The sequence below is a fragment of the Protomyctophum bolini genome (genome assembly GCF_963924005.1).
Source record: "Protomyctophum bolini genome assembly, chromosome: 6".
NCBI lineage: Eukaryota > Metazoa > Chordata > Actinopteri > Myctophiformes > Myctophidae > Protomyctophum > Protomyctophum bolini.
The window spans coordinates 48,418,603-48,440,398 of NC_137867.1; the positions used below are offsets into that span (position 1 = coordinate 48,418,603).

The 21,796-nt window shown below is 43.8% G+C and overlaps 2 protein-coding genes across 2 annotated transcripts in view; both read left to right on the forward strand.

The window, feature by feature from the left end:
- Positions 1–1,700: 1,700 nt before the first annotated feature.
- LOC308317790 (vomeronasal type-2 receptor 1-like) lies at positions 1,701–18,324 on the forward strand (the record flags this gene model as incomplete). The annotated part of the gene is made up of 18 exons (XM_080767067.1): positions 1,701–1,976; positions 3,622–3,708; positions 5,057–5,329; positions 5,977–6,183; positions 6,699–6,974; positions 7,066–7,293; positions 7,384–7,507; positions 7,626–8,522; positions 10,637–10,695; positions 10,945–11,075; positions 11,764–12,070; positions 14,187–14,273; positions 14,830–15,102; positions 15,612–15,818; positions 16,003–16,278; positions 16,872–17,099; positions 17,184–17,307; positions 17,411–18,324. Exons 1-18 carry the CDS (start codon positions 1,716–1,718, stop codon positions 18,322–18,324), a joined length of 4,959 nt encoding a protein of 1,652 aa, XP_080623193.1. The 5' UTR covers positions 1,701–1,715.
- A 2,790-nt stretch (positions 18,325–21,114) lies between these two features.
- The window catches only part of LOC308317791 (extracellular calcium-sensing receptor-like), a gene marked incomplete at both ends in the record, with an annotated part of 11,518 nt that continues 10,836 nt past the window's right edge, over positions 21,115–21,796 (forward strand). Inside the window, one exon of the mRNA XM_080767068.1 lies at positions 21,115–21,302. Coding sequence (XP_080623194.1) covers positions 21,115–21,302 — 188 coding nt within the window. The remainder of the gene's footprint in view (positions 21,303–21,796) is intronic.

The window sequence follows — 21,796 nt, forward strand, 5'->3', positions numbered from 1 at the left end:
TCTACAAGCTCATAGCGCGCCACCGAGTGGCGCGCTACGAGCTTGTAGGTCTGCTATTTTTGAAAAATCAAAGAACGACTGACACATAGAAACATAGCTTTTTCAGAAAACTGTCAGGATGTACAGTAGAAGACATTTTTAGGATCTGATCTCAGGTCAGAACGGGTTAAGCCCTGCCCCTATACGTACGTGTGCCTGTGCTCAGATGGCTGGGGTGGAACGTGTACGCTAAGCGCTGTGTATAAAAATGTAGCAGGTGGACAAAGTATTTGGGGGAAGGGGCTATAGACGGGAGAGGACGCACAGCCATGAGGGCTTCTCTAGACACTCGCCTCATGCTTTCATACGTGTACCTGTACTTGATATTGTTCTCGTCGTTCTCCTCTTCATTGTCTTCCTCGCCTAATTCCTCCTCCTCCTCTTCTTCTTGTGAGTTGCAGGCACAGTTTAACATCAACAGAATCAACAAGGCCGGCGACTTCATCCTGGGTGGCTTGTTTTATATCAACCTGTATCCCGTCTATGAGCTGTCTTTCACCTCCAAGCCACAGGACCCCACCTGCTATGGGTGAGTGTATAGCCTGATCACACACCTCCAAGCCACAGGACCCCACCTGCTATGGGTGAGTGTATAGCCTGATTACACACCTCCAAGCCACAGGACCCCACCTGCTATGGGTGAGTGTATAGCCTGATTACACACCTCCAAGCCACAGGACCCCATACCTGCCATGGGTGAGTGTATAGCCTGTTCACACACCTCCAAGCCACAGGACCCCACCTGCTATGGGTGAGTGTATAGCCTGATCACACACGTACAGTACAACGTAGAGCAGGCATGAAGATTACAGCAACTGCTGTTCATTTCGTCGACTAATACTATTACAAATTGTTTTCGTTTTTTCACTATAGTGACAAAAACTAAATGGAAACGAAGCTATGATTACTAAAAACTGTGACTGCATGAAATTTCGTCAGTAAAATGTTAGGAAGGGACTAGTGGACTGCAAGAGATCCAGTATACCGGTATGTCATTTTACACTTGGTTGCATGCTGAAAATAGCTCACCGACAAGCTCTACAACGCGTCGACGTGTTGTGAGCTTGTAGATCGGATATCGTCAGTGTAAAATCGGTCATTACGACGGCATCATACAACATACATTCCAGGTTACTCAAATGTGACAAACTATTCAAGATGACGAAATGACGAAAACTAGAATCAAGATTTGCTGTCAAAACCAACACTGGATAACAGGGAACTTAATTGATTTGATAGATAGATAGATATAGATAGTAAGTAGTGCCACAGGATATTTCTAACGTATAGACATGTGATCATTGTTACAGCATAGGCATGATGTGTGTGTGTTATAGTTTTAACATCGAAGGCTTCAGATGGGCCCAGACCATGGCTTTATTATTATTATTATTATTATTATTGTGTGTGTGTGTGTGTTAGGTTTAACATCGAAGGCTTCAGATGGGCCCAGACCATGATTTTATTATTATTATTATGTGTGTGTGTGTTAGGTTTAACATCGAAGGCTTCAGATGGGCCCAGACCATGGCTTTAAGATAACATAGCATGTTACTGTTATAGGTTTAACATCGAAGGCTTCAGATGGGCCCAGACCATGGCTTTATTATTATTATTATGTGTGTGTGTGTGTGTGTGTTAGGTTTAACATCGAAGGCTTCAGATGGGCCCAGACCATGGCTTTCGCCATCGCCGAGATCAACGGCAGCCCCAGCCTGCTGCCCAACGTCACCCTGGGATACAGTCTCTACGACACCTGCTACTCGCTGGGAGTCGGATATCGTGCGGCGATGTCGCTGATCAGTGGCAGAGAGGAGCGCTTTGAAATGGACCAGAGCTGCTCCGGGTCGCCTCCGACGCTGGGAATAGTGGGCCCCGATTCCTCAACGAACGCCATCGCCATCTCTAGAATATTAGGTTTATACAGAGTTCCTCTGGTAAGTTCCATACATCCAACAGAATGTTAGGTTTATACAGGGTGCCTCTGGTAAGTTCCATACATCCAACAGAATGTTAGGTTTATACAGGGTGCCTCTGGTAAGTTCCATACATCCAACAGAATGTTAGGTTTATACAGGGTGCCTCTGGTAAGTTCCACACATCCAACAGAATATTAGGTTTATACAGGGTGCCTCTGGTAAGTTCCAAACTTCCAACAGAATATTAGGTTTATACAGGGTGCCTCTGGTAAGTTCCATACATCCAACAGAATGTTAGGTTTATACAGGGTGCCTCTGGTAAGTTCCATACATCCAACAGAATATTAGGTTTATACAGGGTGCCTCTGGTAAGTTCCATACATCCAACAGAATGTTAGGTTTATACAGGGTGCCTCTGGTAAGTTCCATACATCCAACAGAATGTTAGGTTTATACAGGGTGCCTCTGGTAAGTTCCATACATCCAACAGAATATTAGGTTTATACAGGGTGCCTCTGGTAAGTTCCACACATCCAACAGAATGTTAGGTTTATACAGGGTGCCTCTGGTAAGTTCCATACATCCAACAGAATATTAGGTTTATACAGGGTGCCCCTGGTAAGTTCCATACATCCAACAGAATGTTAGGTTTATACAGGGTGCCCCTGGTAAGTTCCATACATCCAACAGAATATTAGGTTTATACAGGGTGCCCCTGGTAAGTTCCAAACTTCCAACAGAATGTTAGGTTTATACAGGGTGCCTCTGGTAAGTTCCAAACTTCCAACAGAATATTAGGTTTATACAGGGTGCCCCTGGTAAGTTCCAAACTTCCAACAGAATATTAGGTTTATACAGGGTGCCCTTGGTAAATTCCATACATCCAACAGAATGTTAGGTTTATACAGGGTGCCCCTGGTAAGTTCCACACATCCAACAGAATGTTAGGTTTATACAGGGTGCCTCTGGTAAGTTCCACACATCCAACAGAATGTTAGGTTTATACAGGATTTTGGATCATTGATCATTATACTGTTCTTATTTTGATAGGAGACACATAAATGACATGAATGCCACGTCTCCAGGTTTTCCTCAGAATATGTATATGACACTGATTTACTACGATGCTAAGACGGATATTGTCTGTGACTTTGGATATTGTACTGTTGTGATATGGCATGAGTGTTAAATATTGGTTCGGGACATCACTACTTCTGGTAAGATAGTAAATGTTATGTTATATAAATTATAACACGGTGCATTCCTACCTTTCACTTTTCTCCTTAATGTTATACAGATATTTTCCCTTTTCTTTATTTTTTAAATGGTATAAGCATAGGGAAATGTCAGTGTTCTCTGCTTGTTGGGGAAAAAACTGTTTTTTTGCATTATTTTAGTACAGGAAAATAATATAAAGAGAACCACCGCTGAACAAACTTAAGTGAGGGGTTTGAGCCACAGAGGGAACATAAAGGGAAGCTCCACACACTCAGATCTGCTGCACAATCAATGTATTTATTTAGCAAGCTTTCGTTCTACTGACCTTCTTCAGGCATAATCAAAAAGTGACATATAGGACAGAATATAAATTATGTTGCACTTGATTGGATGTACAGTATACAGGAAAATAAAACGTGTTTTGTGCCTTTATTTTTTTTTCCAGGTAAGTTACTATTCCACCTGCTCCTGTCTGAGTGACCGGACTCAGTTCCCTTCCTTCTTTAGAACCATCCCGAGTCTTGCTGTCCAGGTGACCTTTACATACAACTTTACATACTTTTATGTTTTATTTTTTTATTTTGATAGGGGCAGGTATAAATAAGATTTATCTTCTTCCTGCTCCTTTTCTTTTCAGTTTTGGAATATGTAAAAAAAAATATGTAAAATGAATATAAGTATGTAAAAACCATAACTGAAATGAAATAAATAAATATGATATGATGATATGACATACAAGAGTGGACGTAGAACACACACGTCGACAGGCTGCGTTCCGGGCTAAAGACACTTCAGAAGGTATTTGATGGAGCCCGGCTGTTGCACACCACAGGTACAAGAAGGACGTTCTTCATCAAATATCTACTGAACTTTACATACACGAGTAAGACGCGCGAACGCGGGAAGCGAACGCAGATCGTAAATTGCAATAACAATTAGAATTAATTGTGTCCATATATGGGCACAAAAGGGGCCAGGTCCACAACAAACAAATCACTGGCCCCTTTTGTGCCCATATATGGAGCTGAGTGGACCTGGCCCCTTTTGTGCCCATATATGGAGCTGAGTGATTGCTGATGCAACACACTCCATATTTGGATAGCGGGACAGACACACTCAAATACACAGTGGGCCAAAATAAAAAACTTGGTCGGGGGCCGTACTGCTTCAATGTTTAGTTAAAACGTATAGACAAAATTAATGCACATATTGAACCTGGACCTAATAACAGCCTATATATTGTTGCACTAACATTAATCATTAAAGGAGAATTCCATGCTAGAATGCTTTCTTATCTTTCTTACCTTTCTTTGTAGTTGTTACGTCCCCACCAAAGAGGTCCAGGTGTTTTGTTGTGCAAAAACTCCTTATTGGCTATTTCCCCTACCATAAGCCCTCAATGAATTGCATTGCATTGAATGGGAATTAAATGGGGCTATGGGGTGTTATGCTAATTCACTTATTTCCATCGAAATAAGTAGTAAAGTGTGCCGCTTGGGATATTATTTACATTATGAAGAGAGGATATATACAAAGAAATTATCATTTTGAGCGATGGAAATAAGCGAATTAGCACAACACCCCATACATCCCATTCAATTCAATGCAATTCATTTAGGGCTCATGGTAGGGGAAATAGCCAATAAGGAGCTTTTGCACAAAATAACACCTGGACCTCTTTGATGGGGACGTAACAACGACAAAGAAAGGTAAGAAAGCCTTTTAGTATGGAATTCTCCTTTAAATGAATTAAGTAAAACATATATGAACACATATATGAACACAGTTGCCATATTTTCTTATGGCTCTAGCTGTCACCAGTATGTGTTATGTGAATAGTTCATCCTAAGCACATGTCTCTCCATTCTTCATCCATTCAGGTGAGAGCTTTTCTCCAGATCATGAGGCGGTTTGAGTGGACCTGGGTAGGATTGCTGTTTATCAATAATGACTATGGCCACGATGCCGCCCGGATCTTCCAGAAAGACCTGGCCCTGCAGTCCGGTCTGGGTTGTCTGGCCTACCTGGAGGTCCTGCCCTGGGACCACGAGCAGTCGGAGCTCCGGAGGATCGTCACCGTGATGAAGACCTCCACAGCCCGCGTGGTCGTTCTATTTGTATACGGGAGCTATTTGGTGAACCTCATGAAGGAGGTGTGAGGGCTTTTGTTTCATGTTATCATGTGGAATTTAGTCACTTTCTTAGCTTAATCAATCTACGCTCACTGGTATTCATGTTCATTGTTTTCCTTTTAGTTTTTTTTATGTCAACACTTCTCTGCACAAAAAGCACATTACATTTGAGCTACAGTATAGAGCGCCGCAGTCCCGCCCCCTTTCAGAAAAACGAGTGGCCCAGGAAATGAAACCCCAATGCATTCTCCCATCGGCACTTCTTATTTCATTTATTTAAAGACGGTTACGCCGCGGACAAAGCCAACTCGGATCGTGACAAATCATGACAATGAACACAATGTTTTGGGGCCGATCAAATCATTAGAAAGAAGAAAAGAAAGTCAGGAGACAAAACACTATTTGTTTTGTTTTTCGTCTTATAAATTATTTGACCGGCCCAAAACATTGTGTTCATTGTCATGATTTGTCACGATCCGAGTTTGGCTTTGTCCGCGGCGTAACCGTCTTTAAATAAATGAAATAAGAAGTGCCGATGGGAGAATGCATTGGGTTTTGATTTCCTGGGCCACTCGTTTTTCTGAAAGGAGGAGGGACTGCGGCGCTCTATAGCACTAGTGGAGCTGTGCTCATTGTTTCCCTTTACGTTGTAACACAATAACCGACAGGTGGTGAAGCAGAATGCGACCGGTCTGCAGTGGATCACAAACGAGCCTTGGACGTCTTACATCGGACCCCAGAATCCTCACTTCACTCCGTCACTAGGGGGCACCCTGGGTATCGCCATCCGCCGCGGAGAGATACCGGGTCTCAGGGAGTTCATGTTGAAGATCCACCCCGACAATGACCCAGACAACAGCCACGAGAATGCTTTAGTGAGTCTTTTGTTTTGCACAATCTACCCCCGAGATTTCTCGGGTTTAGGTATTATTAAAACCCTGCTGTGACAGAACCCAAGAATCTCGGGTTTCCGTTGATTTCTATGAAACCAGAATTAATACGATTTATATTTACCGCAGTTTAGCTTCCCGGGCCGTCGCTATAGGCAGCGCTGGCTTCCGTGGCGTGACGTCAGAAAAATCCTAAAACTCTGTCCGATACATTAAACACGCGCGTTTGTTCTCTGAATTGAGGTGATATGAGCTGGGGGACGATTTTAGGAGCTCAATAAGAAATTAGCGTGACCTCGCGGCTATCATGTTAGCGCTTATAACTCTAGCGAAGGGGACCGACGGCGGCTCCAAAATGAAAATACAATTATTATACTAATCATAATACTTATTAGTATTATTAAAAATCCAATGTATCACTATCGTTTCATGAGTACATTCACACCGTGAAGTGAATTGTCACATTTTCGCATCTTTAGGTTTTTGGTGTGTTTCTTCAGGTGAGGCAGTTTTGGGAGCAAACGTTTCAGTGTAAATTCGCGCCCCTTCCGCCAGAGTGGCTGGACGCTGGTGGAAGGGTGTGTAGTGGACAGGAGGACCTGGAGACGGCAGACACCACCCTGTTGGACGTGTCTGACCTCAGGCCAGAGTACAATATATACAAGGCTGTGTACGCTCTGGCCCACGCCCTCCATGCCATGCTGCAGTGTGTCCCAGGAAGAGGGCCTTTCCCTGGGCACAGCTGTGCCACTCTGCAGACCATTAAGCCATGGCAGGTGGGACATTAATTCATTGATGTCAATGGGTTAAAGCGACTATTTACACAGTATAGGTAAGAGTCTCTTGCTCTTCATCGTTTTGCTCCAGCTTGTGCATTACCTGGAAAAGATCAACTTCACCATGGCCTTGGGCGACCAAGTATCATTTGACGAGAACGGCGATCCATTACCGATCTACGATATCATAAACTGGGCGTGGCTCCCCGACGGGAGCACAACGGTTCTCGCAGTAGGCGTGTTCAGGAAGTCGGATTCTGCAGGCGAAGAACTCGTCCTCGAGGAAGACAGAATCGTCTGGAACTTTGAATCCAAAAAGGTAACGGCTTTCTAACTAATATTGTCGACCTGATGTCAATGTGATATAGCTTCTTAGACTGAGTTTGATTACAGTTTGTTTCCCCCGTAGCCTCCTCGCTCGGTGTGCAGTGACAGCTGTTCCCCCGGAACCCGTGTGGCCAGAAGGAAAGGAGAACCTGTCTGCTGCTTTGACTGCATCGCTTGTTCTGAGGGAGAGATCAGCAATGAGACTGGTAGGTTTAAATGGTGTATAGCAGCAGCTGTGTACTGTACAGTATAGATTATCTTTAGATTAGAATGATACGGTACTTGTCTTTCCCATTAATCTTCATCTCTTGCTGTCTCTGTCAGACTCCACAGTGTGCACCAGTTGTCCAGAGGACTTCTGGTCCAGTCCCCAGCGTGACCACTGTGTCCCTAAGATCATGGAGTTCCTCTCCTACCACGAGGCCCTGGGCATCTCCTTGACAACCATCTCATTGGTAGGCACACTTATCTGTGCCATTGCCCTGGGAGTCTTCATCTATCACCAAAGCACACCCATGGTGCGCGCCAACAACTCGGAACTCAGTTTCCTTCTGTTGATGTCACTCAAATTATGTTTCTTGTGTTCACTTCTGTTCATTGGCCGTCCCAGGGTCTGGACTTGTCAGCTGAGACATGCAGCATTCGGGATCAGCTTTGTGTTGTGTATCTCGTGTATCCTGGTAAAGACTATGGTGGTGTTGGCTGTGTTCAAGGCCTCCAAGCCTGGTGGTGCAGACATCATGAAGTGGTTTGGTGCCATGCAGCAGAGAGGAACAGTCCTGGTTCTTACTTCCATCCAGGCAATAATCTGCATAGCCTGGCTTGTGTCTGCCTCACCAACTCCTCATAAAAACACTCAATACCACAGTGATAAGATAGTCTATGAGTGTGATGTTGGATCAACAGTTGGTTTTGGAGTGTTGTTGGGTTACATTGGTTTACTGGCACTCCTCAGCTTCCTCCTAGCATTCATGGCACGGAACCTTCCAGACAACTTCAACGAAGCAAAGTTAATCACGTTCAGCATGTTGATCTTCTGTGCCGTGTGGATAGCCTTCATCCCAGCATATATCAGCTCTCCAGGCAAATATGCAGATGTTGTGGAGATATTTGCTATCTTAGCGTCTAGTTTTGGCATTCTGGTGGCACTGTTTGGACCCAAGTGTTATATAATCCTTTTGAAACCCGAGAAAAACACCAAGAAGTCCATCATGGGTCGAGGTGCCACCAAGACATAGAAACACACATTCAATAAACACAGTTTATCTCATGTATTTTATAACAAACAAGTGTATTGGTATCTTTGTTTGCTTAGAACCATATTAGTAGTAGATGAATTGACTATGAGACTAAACTAATTACATTCACAGATCATGCAAACATAAATTATCATAAAAAGTCCCCTTAAAGACTATATAAAAACATTCATTCTCAAAGCACTACTGTAATACTTCAGTATGTAAGAGCCAAATGATATTCATATACATTCATATTTATTATTATTAGAGCCCAGGATCACATTAGATAATTGTCACAGGGGTGAAAATGGGTTACAAAATCGTGGGATAAAAAAATATAAAAAATTGTTACCTCAGTTCAGTTTCAGCTGTAGCCCTGGCATTCTCCTCTGACATCAACAAGCCAGTGGCCACAGTGACAGAACCGCTACTTAATGGACAATGTCTCCTTTGCACCTGCATGTAAACCCCAGAGATAGTCGTCCATCAACATCCCAGTTGATCTGCACTTTCTGAAACACTGAAATACCTGCAGCCCGTTGGGCACCAACCATGATTATACCATGTTCACTTTCTGAAACACTGAAATACCAGCCCGTTGTGCACCAACCATGATTATACCATGTTCACTTTCTGAAATACTGAAATACCAGCCCGTTGGTATTATTGCGAATGCAATGAGCACTTACTATGAGACCTAGCAGATCATGTCTGTCTGTCTGTCTGTGTGTCTGTGTGTGTGTCTGTCTGTCTGTCTGTCTCTCTCTCTGTCTGTCTGTCTGTCTGTCTGTCTGTCTGTCTGTCTGTCTGTCTGTCCCGCTATCCAAATATGTAGTGTGTTGCATCAGCAATCACTCAGCTCCATATATGGGCACAAAAGAGGCCAGGTCCACATATACAGTAACAGCGGGACAGACAGACAGACAGACGGACAGACATGATCTGCAGGGTCTCAGCTGCGTTCGCTTCCCGCGTTTGCGCGTCTTACTGGTATGACGTTCAAACTCACTTAATTCACCTTTCTTCCCCATTCTAATGCCTGGATTGATCTGCAGCAGATCGTGTATAAAGGTCTATAAATGCTCATAGCCATATAGGATCGGCTGGATTGGGTTGTTTTATGGTCATGTAATTGTATATTTCTGCGTATTTTTGATGGCCTCATAATATGTCCAACTTTTGTCCTACACAAACATTAAATTCCCATTGACAAATAATGGACAATTTCACGTCATATTGTCTATTTTACGTCATGATGTATGATGATAAGATGCCTTCACACGGGTGTGATCAGGGGCGACTATGTGGCTCAGGAGGTAGAGCAGGTCGTCCAATGATCCCTGGGTCGGTGGTTCGAATCCCGGCTCCTCCTCCTCCTGTCTACATGTCAAAGTGTCCTTGAGCAAGAAGACACTGAACCCCACATTGCTCCCGATGTGCTGGTTGGTGCCTTGCATGGCTTCCGCCGCAATCGGTGTATGAATGTGTGTGTGAATGGGTGAATGTAATGCACAATCTATGTGAAGCGCCTTGGATGAAGGCGCTATATAAATGCACCATTTATATATGAACCACTGACATAGAAACATAATGGGTTTGAATGTACTGTACAACATCCGGAACACAGTTTGTCAATGGTAGCCTACTCAAAACCATTTTTTTTTAAATTTAACCGAAGTGCATTAACTGCAGGCCACACATCGTCGGGAGCGACGGTGCTGTCCAGGGCCAAATTAGCCTTAGCCCCAGGGCCGTGGCTATAGGGGCCCTTCAGGGAAATGGGCCGCGCGGGTTTACTGGGTTTGAGGCCCCTGGAATTAGCCATCGATCGTGGTGAGATAGTAATATTGTATGTTTGGTTGTAATATTCTAGCCAGGAGAAAGCCCCATTGAGGCAGCACTATAGCCTATATAGTCACACTATAGGCAATTGAAAACACAACAAATATGCAATACAATAAAATAATAAATAAACAAAACGTATGCGTTGCACAGAAATAATAATACAACAAAAAAAAAATATATATATACAATAATCTAGCAACTAAAAACATTCATAGAATTTGATAGAACAGGATTGTTAACGTGTGTTTTTAGCCCTGCCCCCCCACTTCTGCCTCGGCTTCCCCAAACGGGTTCGATTATGTAAGAAGGGGGTTGGCACAACACTGGGTATAAAATGTATCCACGGGACAAAGGGTTTCGGGAGGGGAAAGGGCGTTCTCTAGGCAGAGGAGAGAGAACACACACACACACACACACACACACACACACACACACATACAGTCATGAGGCTTCCTCTAGACACACACCTGACCTTGATGATGATGATGATGATGTTGTTCTCTCCATTCTCTGCCGTGTCTTCATCCTCTCCTAACTCCTCTTCCTCCTGTGAGCTGCAGGCACAGTTTGATCTCAACAGAGTGTACAAGGCCGGCGACTTCATCCTGGGTGGCTTGTTTTACATCACCCTGTACCCCGTCTTCCCCGAGCTGTCTTTCACCTACAAGCCACGGGACACCACCTGCTACGGGTGAGCGGCAGTGCACGTATATACACAACAATGACGCACACACACACACACACACACACACACACACACACACACACACACACACACACAACGAGGACGCGGCGGTTAGCTTGCCGTGATATTATCCCATTCTGGACCGGAACCACCACCTGTTGGTGTTTTTAGTGCCACGCCCTACGAGCTTGTAGATCTGCTATTTCTTTTTAGAAAAATCGTTTCAGAGCTAATGTTTTTAACTTCAAATCAGTGCATAAATCAGTGCTATTGAACACCCTTTACGTCTGTGTGTTATTTAGAAAATATTGAACTAATGGAAGGCCCTACGAGCTGGTAGATCTGTTATTTTTTTTTATAGAAAAATCGTTTCAGAGCGAATGTTTTTAACTTCAAATCTTTGCTTCTGGGAGTGTCTCTACTGGAACTACATATTTTCAGATGGGGGGGTCGGCGGCCAATTACAGATATTTTTGGGGGTCCTTATTGACATGAACATGTTTGAGAACGACTGACATAATAGAAACATGAGGTTTTTCAAGAAAACCGTCGGGAATTAGAAGACATTTTGTCGAATCGTCCTCAGGTCTAAATGGGTTCATATATATAGGATTACTTGACGTTGTATTATTTCTACAGAGAGAGAAAAAAAGCCCCCCAAATATCCAATGTCCTTTTGTGTGTTGTGTGGTAGTTTTAACATCGAAGGGTTCAAGCTGGCCCAGACCGTGGCCTTTGCCATCGCAGAGATCAACAGCAGCCCCGTGCTGCTGCCCGACGTCACCCTGGGCTACGACCTGTACGACAGCTGCATCACGCTGGGCGTGGGGTTCCGCGCAGCCATGGCGCTGATCAGCGGCCGAGAGGAGCGGGTCCAGTTGGACCTGCAGAGGAGCTGCGTCGGGTCGTCCCTTCCGCCGGCGCTGGGGATCGTGGGTCCCGATTCCTCCACGCACGCCATCGCCATCTCTAGAGTTTTAGGTTTGTACAGAGTGCCCCTGGTAAGTTCCCTCGTGACCCAACTCCGTTTTGTGCTATTATAATATCGCCTGTTTTATATGCGTGTGTTTAAAGGGAATACATTTCACAAAAATATGATGTAATAGACAATGAATGTACTCATATCTCATAACTCAATCTTTGAGGTTTTAGATTTTTTTTCTTTGCATAAATCAGTGCTATTGAACACCCTTTACGTCTGTGTGTTATTTCGAAAATATTGAACCAATGGAAAGTAGTAAAAAGTGCTTTGGACAAAACCTCATAACTCCATTGGACCCTCAAAATGTCTGCTAAAGCAACTAACTCCTCCACCTCTCCCCCTCTCATGGAAGAATAATTGACAATATATAAAGTTACAACACCAACGTTGATGAGGCTGTATTGCTTTGTTTTTAAAAAATATAAGGTTTTCTTTATTTCCCGATTTTTTTTTTTTTTAATTTCCTGATAAATTACGACAGCAGCGAATAGATATCCTCTTTGTATGCTGTTAACCGTGACCATATTTAGTGGAGCGGGGCAGGAATTAAATACGGTGCAGGATTTTACACGGTCACAATTAATGCATCCGCTTTAGCGTTTTGATATATATATATATATATATATATATATATATATTTTACAAGGGGTGTCTCTTTAGTGTCATCACAATCACAGTGTTCCATGCATCCATTCCAAGTAGTGATTTTCTGTCATTCAAAATGTCTCTGTAATTTGCAAAGCCAGATCGGTTTACATTTTCATCTTCGGGTATCCTCATAGGTCAGGGGTCACCAACATGTCTGTACACGGGCAAACAGAAAATTGAGATTTTCTGTTTTTACACTCATTTTGATCATAACACGCACTTACTGAATGTCAAGTCTCCGGGGTTTTCTTCAGAATATTGTATATGACACTTATTTATCATGACACTTTATGGCACATATAGGAGTCCACTAATACTTAGGGTCCATTTGGTTCCATTTGAACACTCTCAGACCATATTGCACTGGTCAATTATTAGGGCTTATGTGTTTATGTGTTTTTTTTGTTTTTTTTAAACATACGTTTATTCATTTTCTTTACAGTACACAAGTATTTTCAACAATTGACATATATTTCCCCCCCCCACATCCCCCTGGCAGCACAAATACAAACAAAATCTTATCACGAAATGATTTGACAATAATAAATACAAAACAAAAATAAATAAATAATGACAAAACGAAAAATAAAACGAAAAACGAAAATAAAACACATTTACATACAGTTAAACAAACAGATTCACAATGTCCGTCACAGTTCCCTACCCCCACCCCCCAGCTGACTACTCAGTTAACCACTATACATCCAAAGCCTCTTCAATATCACCTCGCTTAATGAAGTCCAATGTTTATGTGTTTCTGGTATTATTATTATTATTATTGTTGTCCACTCATTGTCATTGCCAGTACGTGTCCGTGTGGCAAAAAATGGAATGTTGACAAAAATGTCCACCACAAGCCAACATGGAGATGACCCCTTGGCGTAGATTGAAATGGAAAAATGCAGTTATTTTATATAAAAAATAATAATCTCTGAGTGATGATTGTGTGCGTCAGGGGATCTCTGAACGCAGCGTATAGCCCCGTGAGGGCAGAGAGATGGATCTCTCCCCACTCCTCTCCATTCACGTGCTCTGCGTGGAAGGCCTCACTCACTGGCGTGCACAGATATACACTAGGGGGTGCTAAAGCACCCCCCCCTGCCCTTTTGGCAATGTGCCCTTTTGAAGACTTCTAATATATTATTTAGGCCCCAAAATCTATGAATCTCACACTATTAAGGCGGTTCCACCCGCTGCACAAGGTGCCCTATTTTTCACTTGAGCACCTGCCCCTCTAAATGTCTGTGCACGCCACTGTGTTGCAACATGCATATGCATACATTTGTCTTGTGTCATGTCCATGTTTAATGGCCGCCCCCCAATGCATTTCCAATGGAAGTCACATGGTTGACAAATGTTGTGTGCAAATGTTGTTGTTGTTGTTGCAACAGTGTGAGTGAGGCCTAAGGGGAAAATTGTAAACACAATTTTGCATTTATAGTGCATGGAAAATAAAACGTGTTCTGTGCCTTTATATTTTTTTCCAGGTAAGTTACTATTCCACCTGCTCCTGTCTGAGTGACCGGACTCAGTTCCCTTCCTTCTTTAGAACCATCCCGAGTCTTGCTGTCCAGGTGACCTTTACATACAGAACATCAAGTAGGCCATGTTCCATGTTCCATGTTCCATGTTCCATGTTCCACACACGTGACAAAACATCCTCTAGTCTAGTGAGTGATCATGCATGTCAACCGTTTTATTTTATTACTTACTTTTCTACACACACACACACACACACACACACACACACACACACACAAATGAAAACACCCATGAAAACACTTCATTTGTATCTGAGTGTTACTGCTGGAGCTGAAGGTCTTTGCTGACAGCATCAAAATAGAATGATTAGACCTTTTCATTGTGAATAATCATAGCCTGGGGTCCACTATATGCTTTCTATGGCATAGGGCAGCTCAAGGCAGGATCCGCCAGGAGAATCTAGAGTCTAGACACAGATCGACGATCTGTGTAGAGCGCTACTCTATGCCGAAGTGGACTCGGCCCCAGACTTATTTTTTCTCCCTGGAAAAAAAAACGTCTGGGTTTCCGAGGCATAGGTGATTAAAGGATTCACCAGTATAGTCAGTATATAATATATAACCTTAAGGACTTTCTTTGTCCCTTCAGATACGAGCTTTTCTCCAGATCATGAGGCGGTTTGAGTGGACCTGGGTAGGATTTCTCTTCATTGACAATGACTATGGTCGCGATGCCGCCCGGATCTTCCAGAGAGACCTGGCCCTGCAGTCCGGTCTGGGTTGTCTGGCCTACCTGGAGGTCCTGCCCTGGGGCCACGAGCAGTCGGAGCTCCGGAGGATCGTCACCGTGATGAAGACCTCCACAGCCCGCGTGGTCGTTCTATATGTATACGGGAGCTATTTGGTGAACCTCATGAAGGAGGTTAGCGGTGTGTTACTGTATTGTAAAAAATGATTGCATTTAAAAATACTGTAGATTGACATTTAAAGGAGAAATCCAGACCAAAACATATGTACCCCGAATCAGCCTACAATCCTGTCCCAACATATACATACATACATGGCCTTGAATTGTTTCATAGATTCCCCCTGTTCTCCATTTTCCCCACTCCTCCCACAGTAAAGGACAGCTACTGTAGAATGGTAGAAAGCTATCTGTCCTCATTCTAATGCGGGTATTTTAGTAGCTCAAAACATTTTTCTTTCTCTTTTTAACAAATCATCTATTAGTAGTATGTCTCACGCTCTGTATGAACCCAGCGGAGAGGCCCGGCCCTCCATTGGTTCTGTATGAACGGCAGCTTGAGGGTGACAAACGGTGCATGTGCATAACTGCTACTGTATTTATGTTGCTATAATTATACTGTTTGTGTTGACGTAAAAAGACTGGATGTGGATTATTGCTGTAATCTTTCCAACGTAATCTAACAGGTGGTGAAGCAGAATCTAACGGGTCTGCAGTGGATAACGGTCGAGCCTTGGACAGCCTACGTGGGACCCCAGAATCCTCACTTCACTCCGTCACTAGGGGGCAGCCTGGGCATTGCCATCCATCGTGGAGAGTTACCGGGTCTCAGGGAGTTCTTGTCAAAGATACACCCTGACAATGACCCAGACAGCAGCCATGAAAATTCCTTAGTGAGTGTAGAAGTAGTAGTAGTAGTAGTATTGTCAATTTATTTATTTTCAAAATGAGGTTTGTTTCATGAGTACATTCACACATACAGTAACATTCACAGAACGTATGAATGCAAATGTTTTGTTTAATTTGGTCCTTGCACACCGGATAACGGGCCTTAAGTATTCATTGTGTTCTCTTCAGGTGAGGAGGTTATGGGAGCACATATTTCAGTGTAAATTCCTACCCCTTCCGCCAGAGTGGCTGGACGCTGGTGGAAGGGTGTGTAGTGGACAAGAGGACCTGGAGACGGCAGACACCACCCTGTTGGATGTTTCTGACCTCAGGCCAGAGTACAACGTTTACAAGGCTGTGTACGCTCTGGCCCACGCCCTCCATGACATGCTGCAGTGTGTCCCAGGAAGAGGGCCTTTCACTGGGCACAGCTGTGCCACGCTGCAGACCATAAAGCCATGGCAGGTGGGACATGACTTCACAGTTTACCATAGAGTTATTCATTTCAATGGAGGTTGCTCACTGGAGCTTGAAGCCCCCGGAAGTGCGCTCTACTCCCACGTTTTTCTTGCTAACTCCATGAAGGTGCCTGAATGGATTCATGATCTAGCGTATTAAATGCTGCAGCGGCATGCGCGCTCTTTTGCTCGTTACACATGCATTTCACCCGCCTGCAGTTCCAGCTTCGGCAAGTAGGGTAGGGCGGCTCCATCGTTCCCCAGACGCTCTGGGGAGGCTGCAGTTTACCCGTTACTATTTCTAGATTGGTTATAAGTTGTTCATTAATAACAAATATATAAAATAAGACATTGGTAAAAAATAAAAAAAACTATGTTGGAATGAAAACAAGTATACCTTTTATAATCGTGATGTGTAGTATTTTGAATACATATTGACTGGCAGTACCTCAGTATTTATGCAGTAACACTGTTGCAGAGAATGGAGTGCTTATTATGTTGAGGTGGATGCACACAGTGTCTGTAAACGTCTCTTATTATGTTGAGGTGGATGCACACAATGTCTGTAAACGTCTCTTACTCTCCACCATGTTGCTCTAGCTTGTGCATTACCTGCAAAAGATCAACTTCACTGTGGAATTTGGCGATCAAGTATCATTTGACGAGAATGGCGATCCTTTACCCATCTATGATATCGTCAACTGGGCGTGGCTCCCCGATGGAAGCACAACGGTTCTCGAAGTAGGTGTCTTCAAGAATACAGCGTCTGCGGGTGAAGAACTCATCCTTGAGGAAGACGGAATCATCTGGAGCTTTGAATACAACAAGGTCACAGCTTTCCAATGTAGCTCTAAATGTTGAGCTCATGATGTGAACGTAATTTTGTTTGATCGTAGTATGTTTCTTCTGTAGCCTCCTCGCTCGGTGTGCAGTGAGAGCTGTTCTCCTGGAACCCGTGTGGCCATAAGGAAAGGAGAACCTGTCTGCTGCTTTGACTGCATCGCTTGTTCTGAGGGAGAGATCAGCAATGAGACTGGTAGGCGAACAATGCATCTATCTATCTATCTATCTATCTATCTATCTATCTATCTATCTATCTATACTGTACTTGTCTGTCACTTTTCTCTTGCCCTCTTCAGACTCCACAGAGTGCACCAGTTGTCCAGAGGACTTCTGGTCCAATCCCCAGCGTGACCACTGTGTCCCTAAGATCATGGAGTTCCTCTCCTACCACGAGGCCCTGGGCATCTCCTTGACAACCATCTCATTGGTAGGCACACTTATCTGTGCCATTGCCCTGGGAATCTTCATCTATCACCAAAGCACACCCATGGTGCGCGCCAACAACTCGGAACTCAGTTTCCTTCTGTTGATGTCACTCAAACTCTGTTTCTTGTGTTCACTTCTGTTCATTGGCCGTCCGAGGCTCTGGACTTGTCAGCTGAGACATGCAGCATTCGGAATCAGCTTTGTACTGTGTGTCTCGTGTATCCTGGTAAAGACTATGGTTGTGTTGGCTGTGTTCAAGGCCTCCAAGCCTGGTGGTGCAGACATCATGAAGTGGTTTGGTGCCATGCAGCAGAGAGGAACAGTCCTGGTTCTTACTTTCATCCAGGCAATAATCTGCATAGCCTGGCTTGTGTCTGCCTCACCAACTCCTCATAAAAACACTCAATACCACAATGATAAGATAGTCTATGAGTGTGATGTTGGATCAACAGTTGGTTTTGGAGTGTTGTTAGGTTACATTGGTTTACTGGCACTCCTCAGCTTCCTCCTAGCATTCATGGCAAGGAACCTCCCAGACAACTTCAACGAAGCAAAGTTAATCACGTTCAGCATGTTGATCTTCTGTGCCGTGTGGATAGCCTTCATCCCAGCATATATCAGCTCTCCAGGCAAATATGCAGATGTTGTGGAGATATTTGCTATTCTAGCGTCTAGTTTTGGCATTCTGGTGGCACTGTTTGGACCAAAATGCTATATAATGCTTTTGAAACCTGAGAGAAACACCAAGAAATCCATCATGGGTCGAGGTGCCACCAAGACATAGAAGCGGTAACAAGAATACATGTTTATAACAAGTGTATATTGGTTGGTATCTTTGTTTGATGAAAACCTTGCTAGTACATTTTGGATTATGTGTTTATATGTTTGTGCATGGTTTGGCATGGAGATAAAACTACACATTTTCTATGGTTGTTGTCATTGACTGGTCTGATTAATTGGATAACCTTAATTGGGGCGGTCTGCTAAAGTGTACAGACTACAGAACCAAGAAAGGTTTAATCAATTGTTGCTGCTGTGTCTGTGTTCGCTCATGTTGAATTTAGGTGAAAGTATGTGCGCTAAACTCGCTAAGGAAATTAAATGAATGGCATCTAAAGAATACGGTGAATACAGCTTTCTGCTTCCTTGGGCCGACGGCCTGGAATAAACTCCCACTACACCTACACCGTCATGAAAGGTGCTCTATAAATACAGTTTATTATTATTATATTTATTATATTATCTATTCCAAAGAGAGAACAATGCTTCATACTTTATACTACCTAAACTTAATACTTTATACTAGCTATACTTAAAACTAACTTAATGTGTGTTGGACTATAGAGCGTCACAGTCCCGCCCCCTTCCATGACGACACCAGGCCCAGGAAATTAATCTCAATGCATTTTTCCCATAGACATTTCAAAAAGTATTTATTTAAAGACCTTTTTAAGCGTCTTACGAAGCCAACTCGAGTAGTGACAAATGTTATTTTGGACGCACGCACGCACACACACACACACACACACACACACACACACACACCTTTGTTTACCAGAGAGCCGTTGTGTCCGATTCATGTCCTGCATGGAAAACTGCAGGCCCCTGCGGAAATTGCGGAAATTGTGGAATTGCGGAAATCGTTGAAATAGAAATTGCGGAAATTCCGGAAATGGAAATTGTGGAAATTGCGGAAATCGTAATTGAGGAAATTGCGGTATGGCGGAAATTGCGGAAATGGAAATTGCGGAAATGGTAAAAGCGGAAATTGCGGAAATGATTGAAATGGAAATTGCGGAATTGCGGAAATGGAAATTGCGGAAATTGCGGAACCCATCGTTTCATCATGACAAAAATAATCAACGAAAATGGCCACCCCTTTGTTGCAAAATTCTATTCTCTGCCAATCACAGGTTTTGACGTTTTTTAGTGGTGCAACCACTCCAAGGAACAGCAATGTCCGTGTTCACCTATGTGACGTTAACCTACCTACCTATGTGACTATGAGCACCAGTATGACTATGAGTACCAGCAGGGGCGCTGTTGTGACAGAAACAGAGAGAGAGACAGTGCTGCACTGTTGCCTGCTAATGAGAGAGAGAGAGTGAGAGAGAGGAGGGGGGGGGGGGAGAGAGGAGGGAGTTGCACCACTCAGTTCACACGGGTGTGATTTCTTTTTTAATCACATGTTTTTTTGTGTGTTTTACACTAGATGGCAGTGTGATGGGAGTGGAGACATGGCTGCAGCTATTGATTGTCCTACGGCACAGATTATTGTATCGCTATAGCAACACTGCAGGGCTCAAGAACCTGATGCTAGAAAGGAGCAGAGCCTTAGATATAGACAGAGTTACGCAAACTGCGTTCACTTCATGGGGCTTCAGTCCAATGGAGGCTCTCCTACATAGACTTCTATTGGCTTCAGTCCAATGGAGGCTCTCCTACATAGACTTCTATTGGCTTCAGTCCAACGGAGGCTCTCCTACATAGACTTCTATTGGCTTCAGTCCAACGGAGGCTCTCCTACATAGACTTCTATTGGCTTCAGTCCAATGGAGGCTCTCCTACATAGACTTCTATTGGCTTCAGTCCAATGGAGGCTCTCCTACGTAGACTTCAGTCCAATGGAGGCTCTCCTACATAGACTTCTATTGGCTTCAGTCCAATGGAGGCTCTCCTACATAGACTTCTATTGGCTTCAGTCCAATGGAGGCGCTCCTACATAGACTTCTATTGGCTTCAGTCCAATGGAGGCTCTCCTACATAGACTTCTATTGGCTTCAGTCCAATGGAGGCTCTCCTACATAGACTTCTATTGGCTTCAGTCCAATGGAGGCTCTCCTACATAGACTTCTATTGGCTTCAGTCCAATGGAGGCGCTCCTACATAGACTTCTACTGGCTTCAGTCCAATGGAGGCTCTCCTACATAGACTTCTTATTGAGAATGGTGGACAACCAACTGGGACAAGTCCTGGACCGGCAGAATGCATTGGACTCAGGGCAACAGCCCAGCTTTAATGATCTTAAATTAGATTGTTTTGTAGTAATAGTGCAACATAAACATTAAAGAGACTTTAGTTGTTACTGTACAATACTTAAAAACAGTCATGTTGCACACATGCTTAAAATAGCTCTTATTTGCACCGCCCTCGTTGAAAACCAACTCCAGACTTGTCTCAGTTCAGGGGCTGCATGAACAGCGCTCGAGCGCTCGGTTTCTGCCCCCTCAATGTCGTTTAACTCTTCTATAAGATGTCTCTGGAAAGGAGGAAGCAGAGGTACAGTACACACACACACACACACGCACACACGCTACATATTGTCGCATCACGAGACATCATCAAATTTGGTATGACAGGAATTTCTATATGTTTAGCCCTGCCCCTATTTCTGCCTCTGCAAGATTACATAGTGGCACACAGGGGATGGCACAGGGGATGCCACAGCGCTGGGTATAAAATGTGGCAACTGGACAAAGGGTTTAGTAGACAGAGGAGAGAGAGAACACACACACATACAGTCATGAGGGTTGTTTCTCTAGACACACCCCTCCTGTACTTGACCTTGATGATGATGTCGTTCCCTCCGGTCTCTGCTTTGTCTTCCCCGCCTAACGCCTGTGAGCTGCAGGCCCAGTTTGATCTCAACAGAGTGTACGAGGCTGGGCACCTGGTCCTGGGCGGCCTGTTCACTATTCACTCCTTCTCCGTCTCCCCCGAGCTGTCTTTCACCGCCGAGCCACAGGACCCCACGTGCTATGGGTGAGTATTGTCGTGGAAATTTAGGTATAAACATCTAATAATAAGTCACAGAAGTTACAGTTTGGTGCTGTTCGGCTGTTGTTTATGACGTCACTGTCCCATTTGGTGAATGCCTTGAGGCTATATGTCGGGGGTTGGTTGTGTGGGACTGAGCTATAAAAGCTGTCGGCTTTCTCCATTCTGGGAGTCAGACTGGGGTTTTCCATACATGAACAGGTCATGTAAGTCTTGTCTTCTTACTCGAGTAAAATCCTTAGGCCTATACTCTATATCTCTGACATTTTGTGCTGCCTCATTATTCATTGTTTATGAATTGTCTTTTGAGCATGTGTCCCACAGACTGCCTTTACATATTATGTATGGGACGCTAAAGAGTTATCCTAAAGATACTTTTAATAAGGGATATTATTCAATGTTTACTGCTCATTTCAAGTATCGCACAATGATACAAACGGCAAGCATGCGAACAGGGAACTTGTTTGGATAGTTCCAGA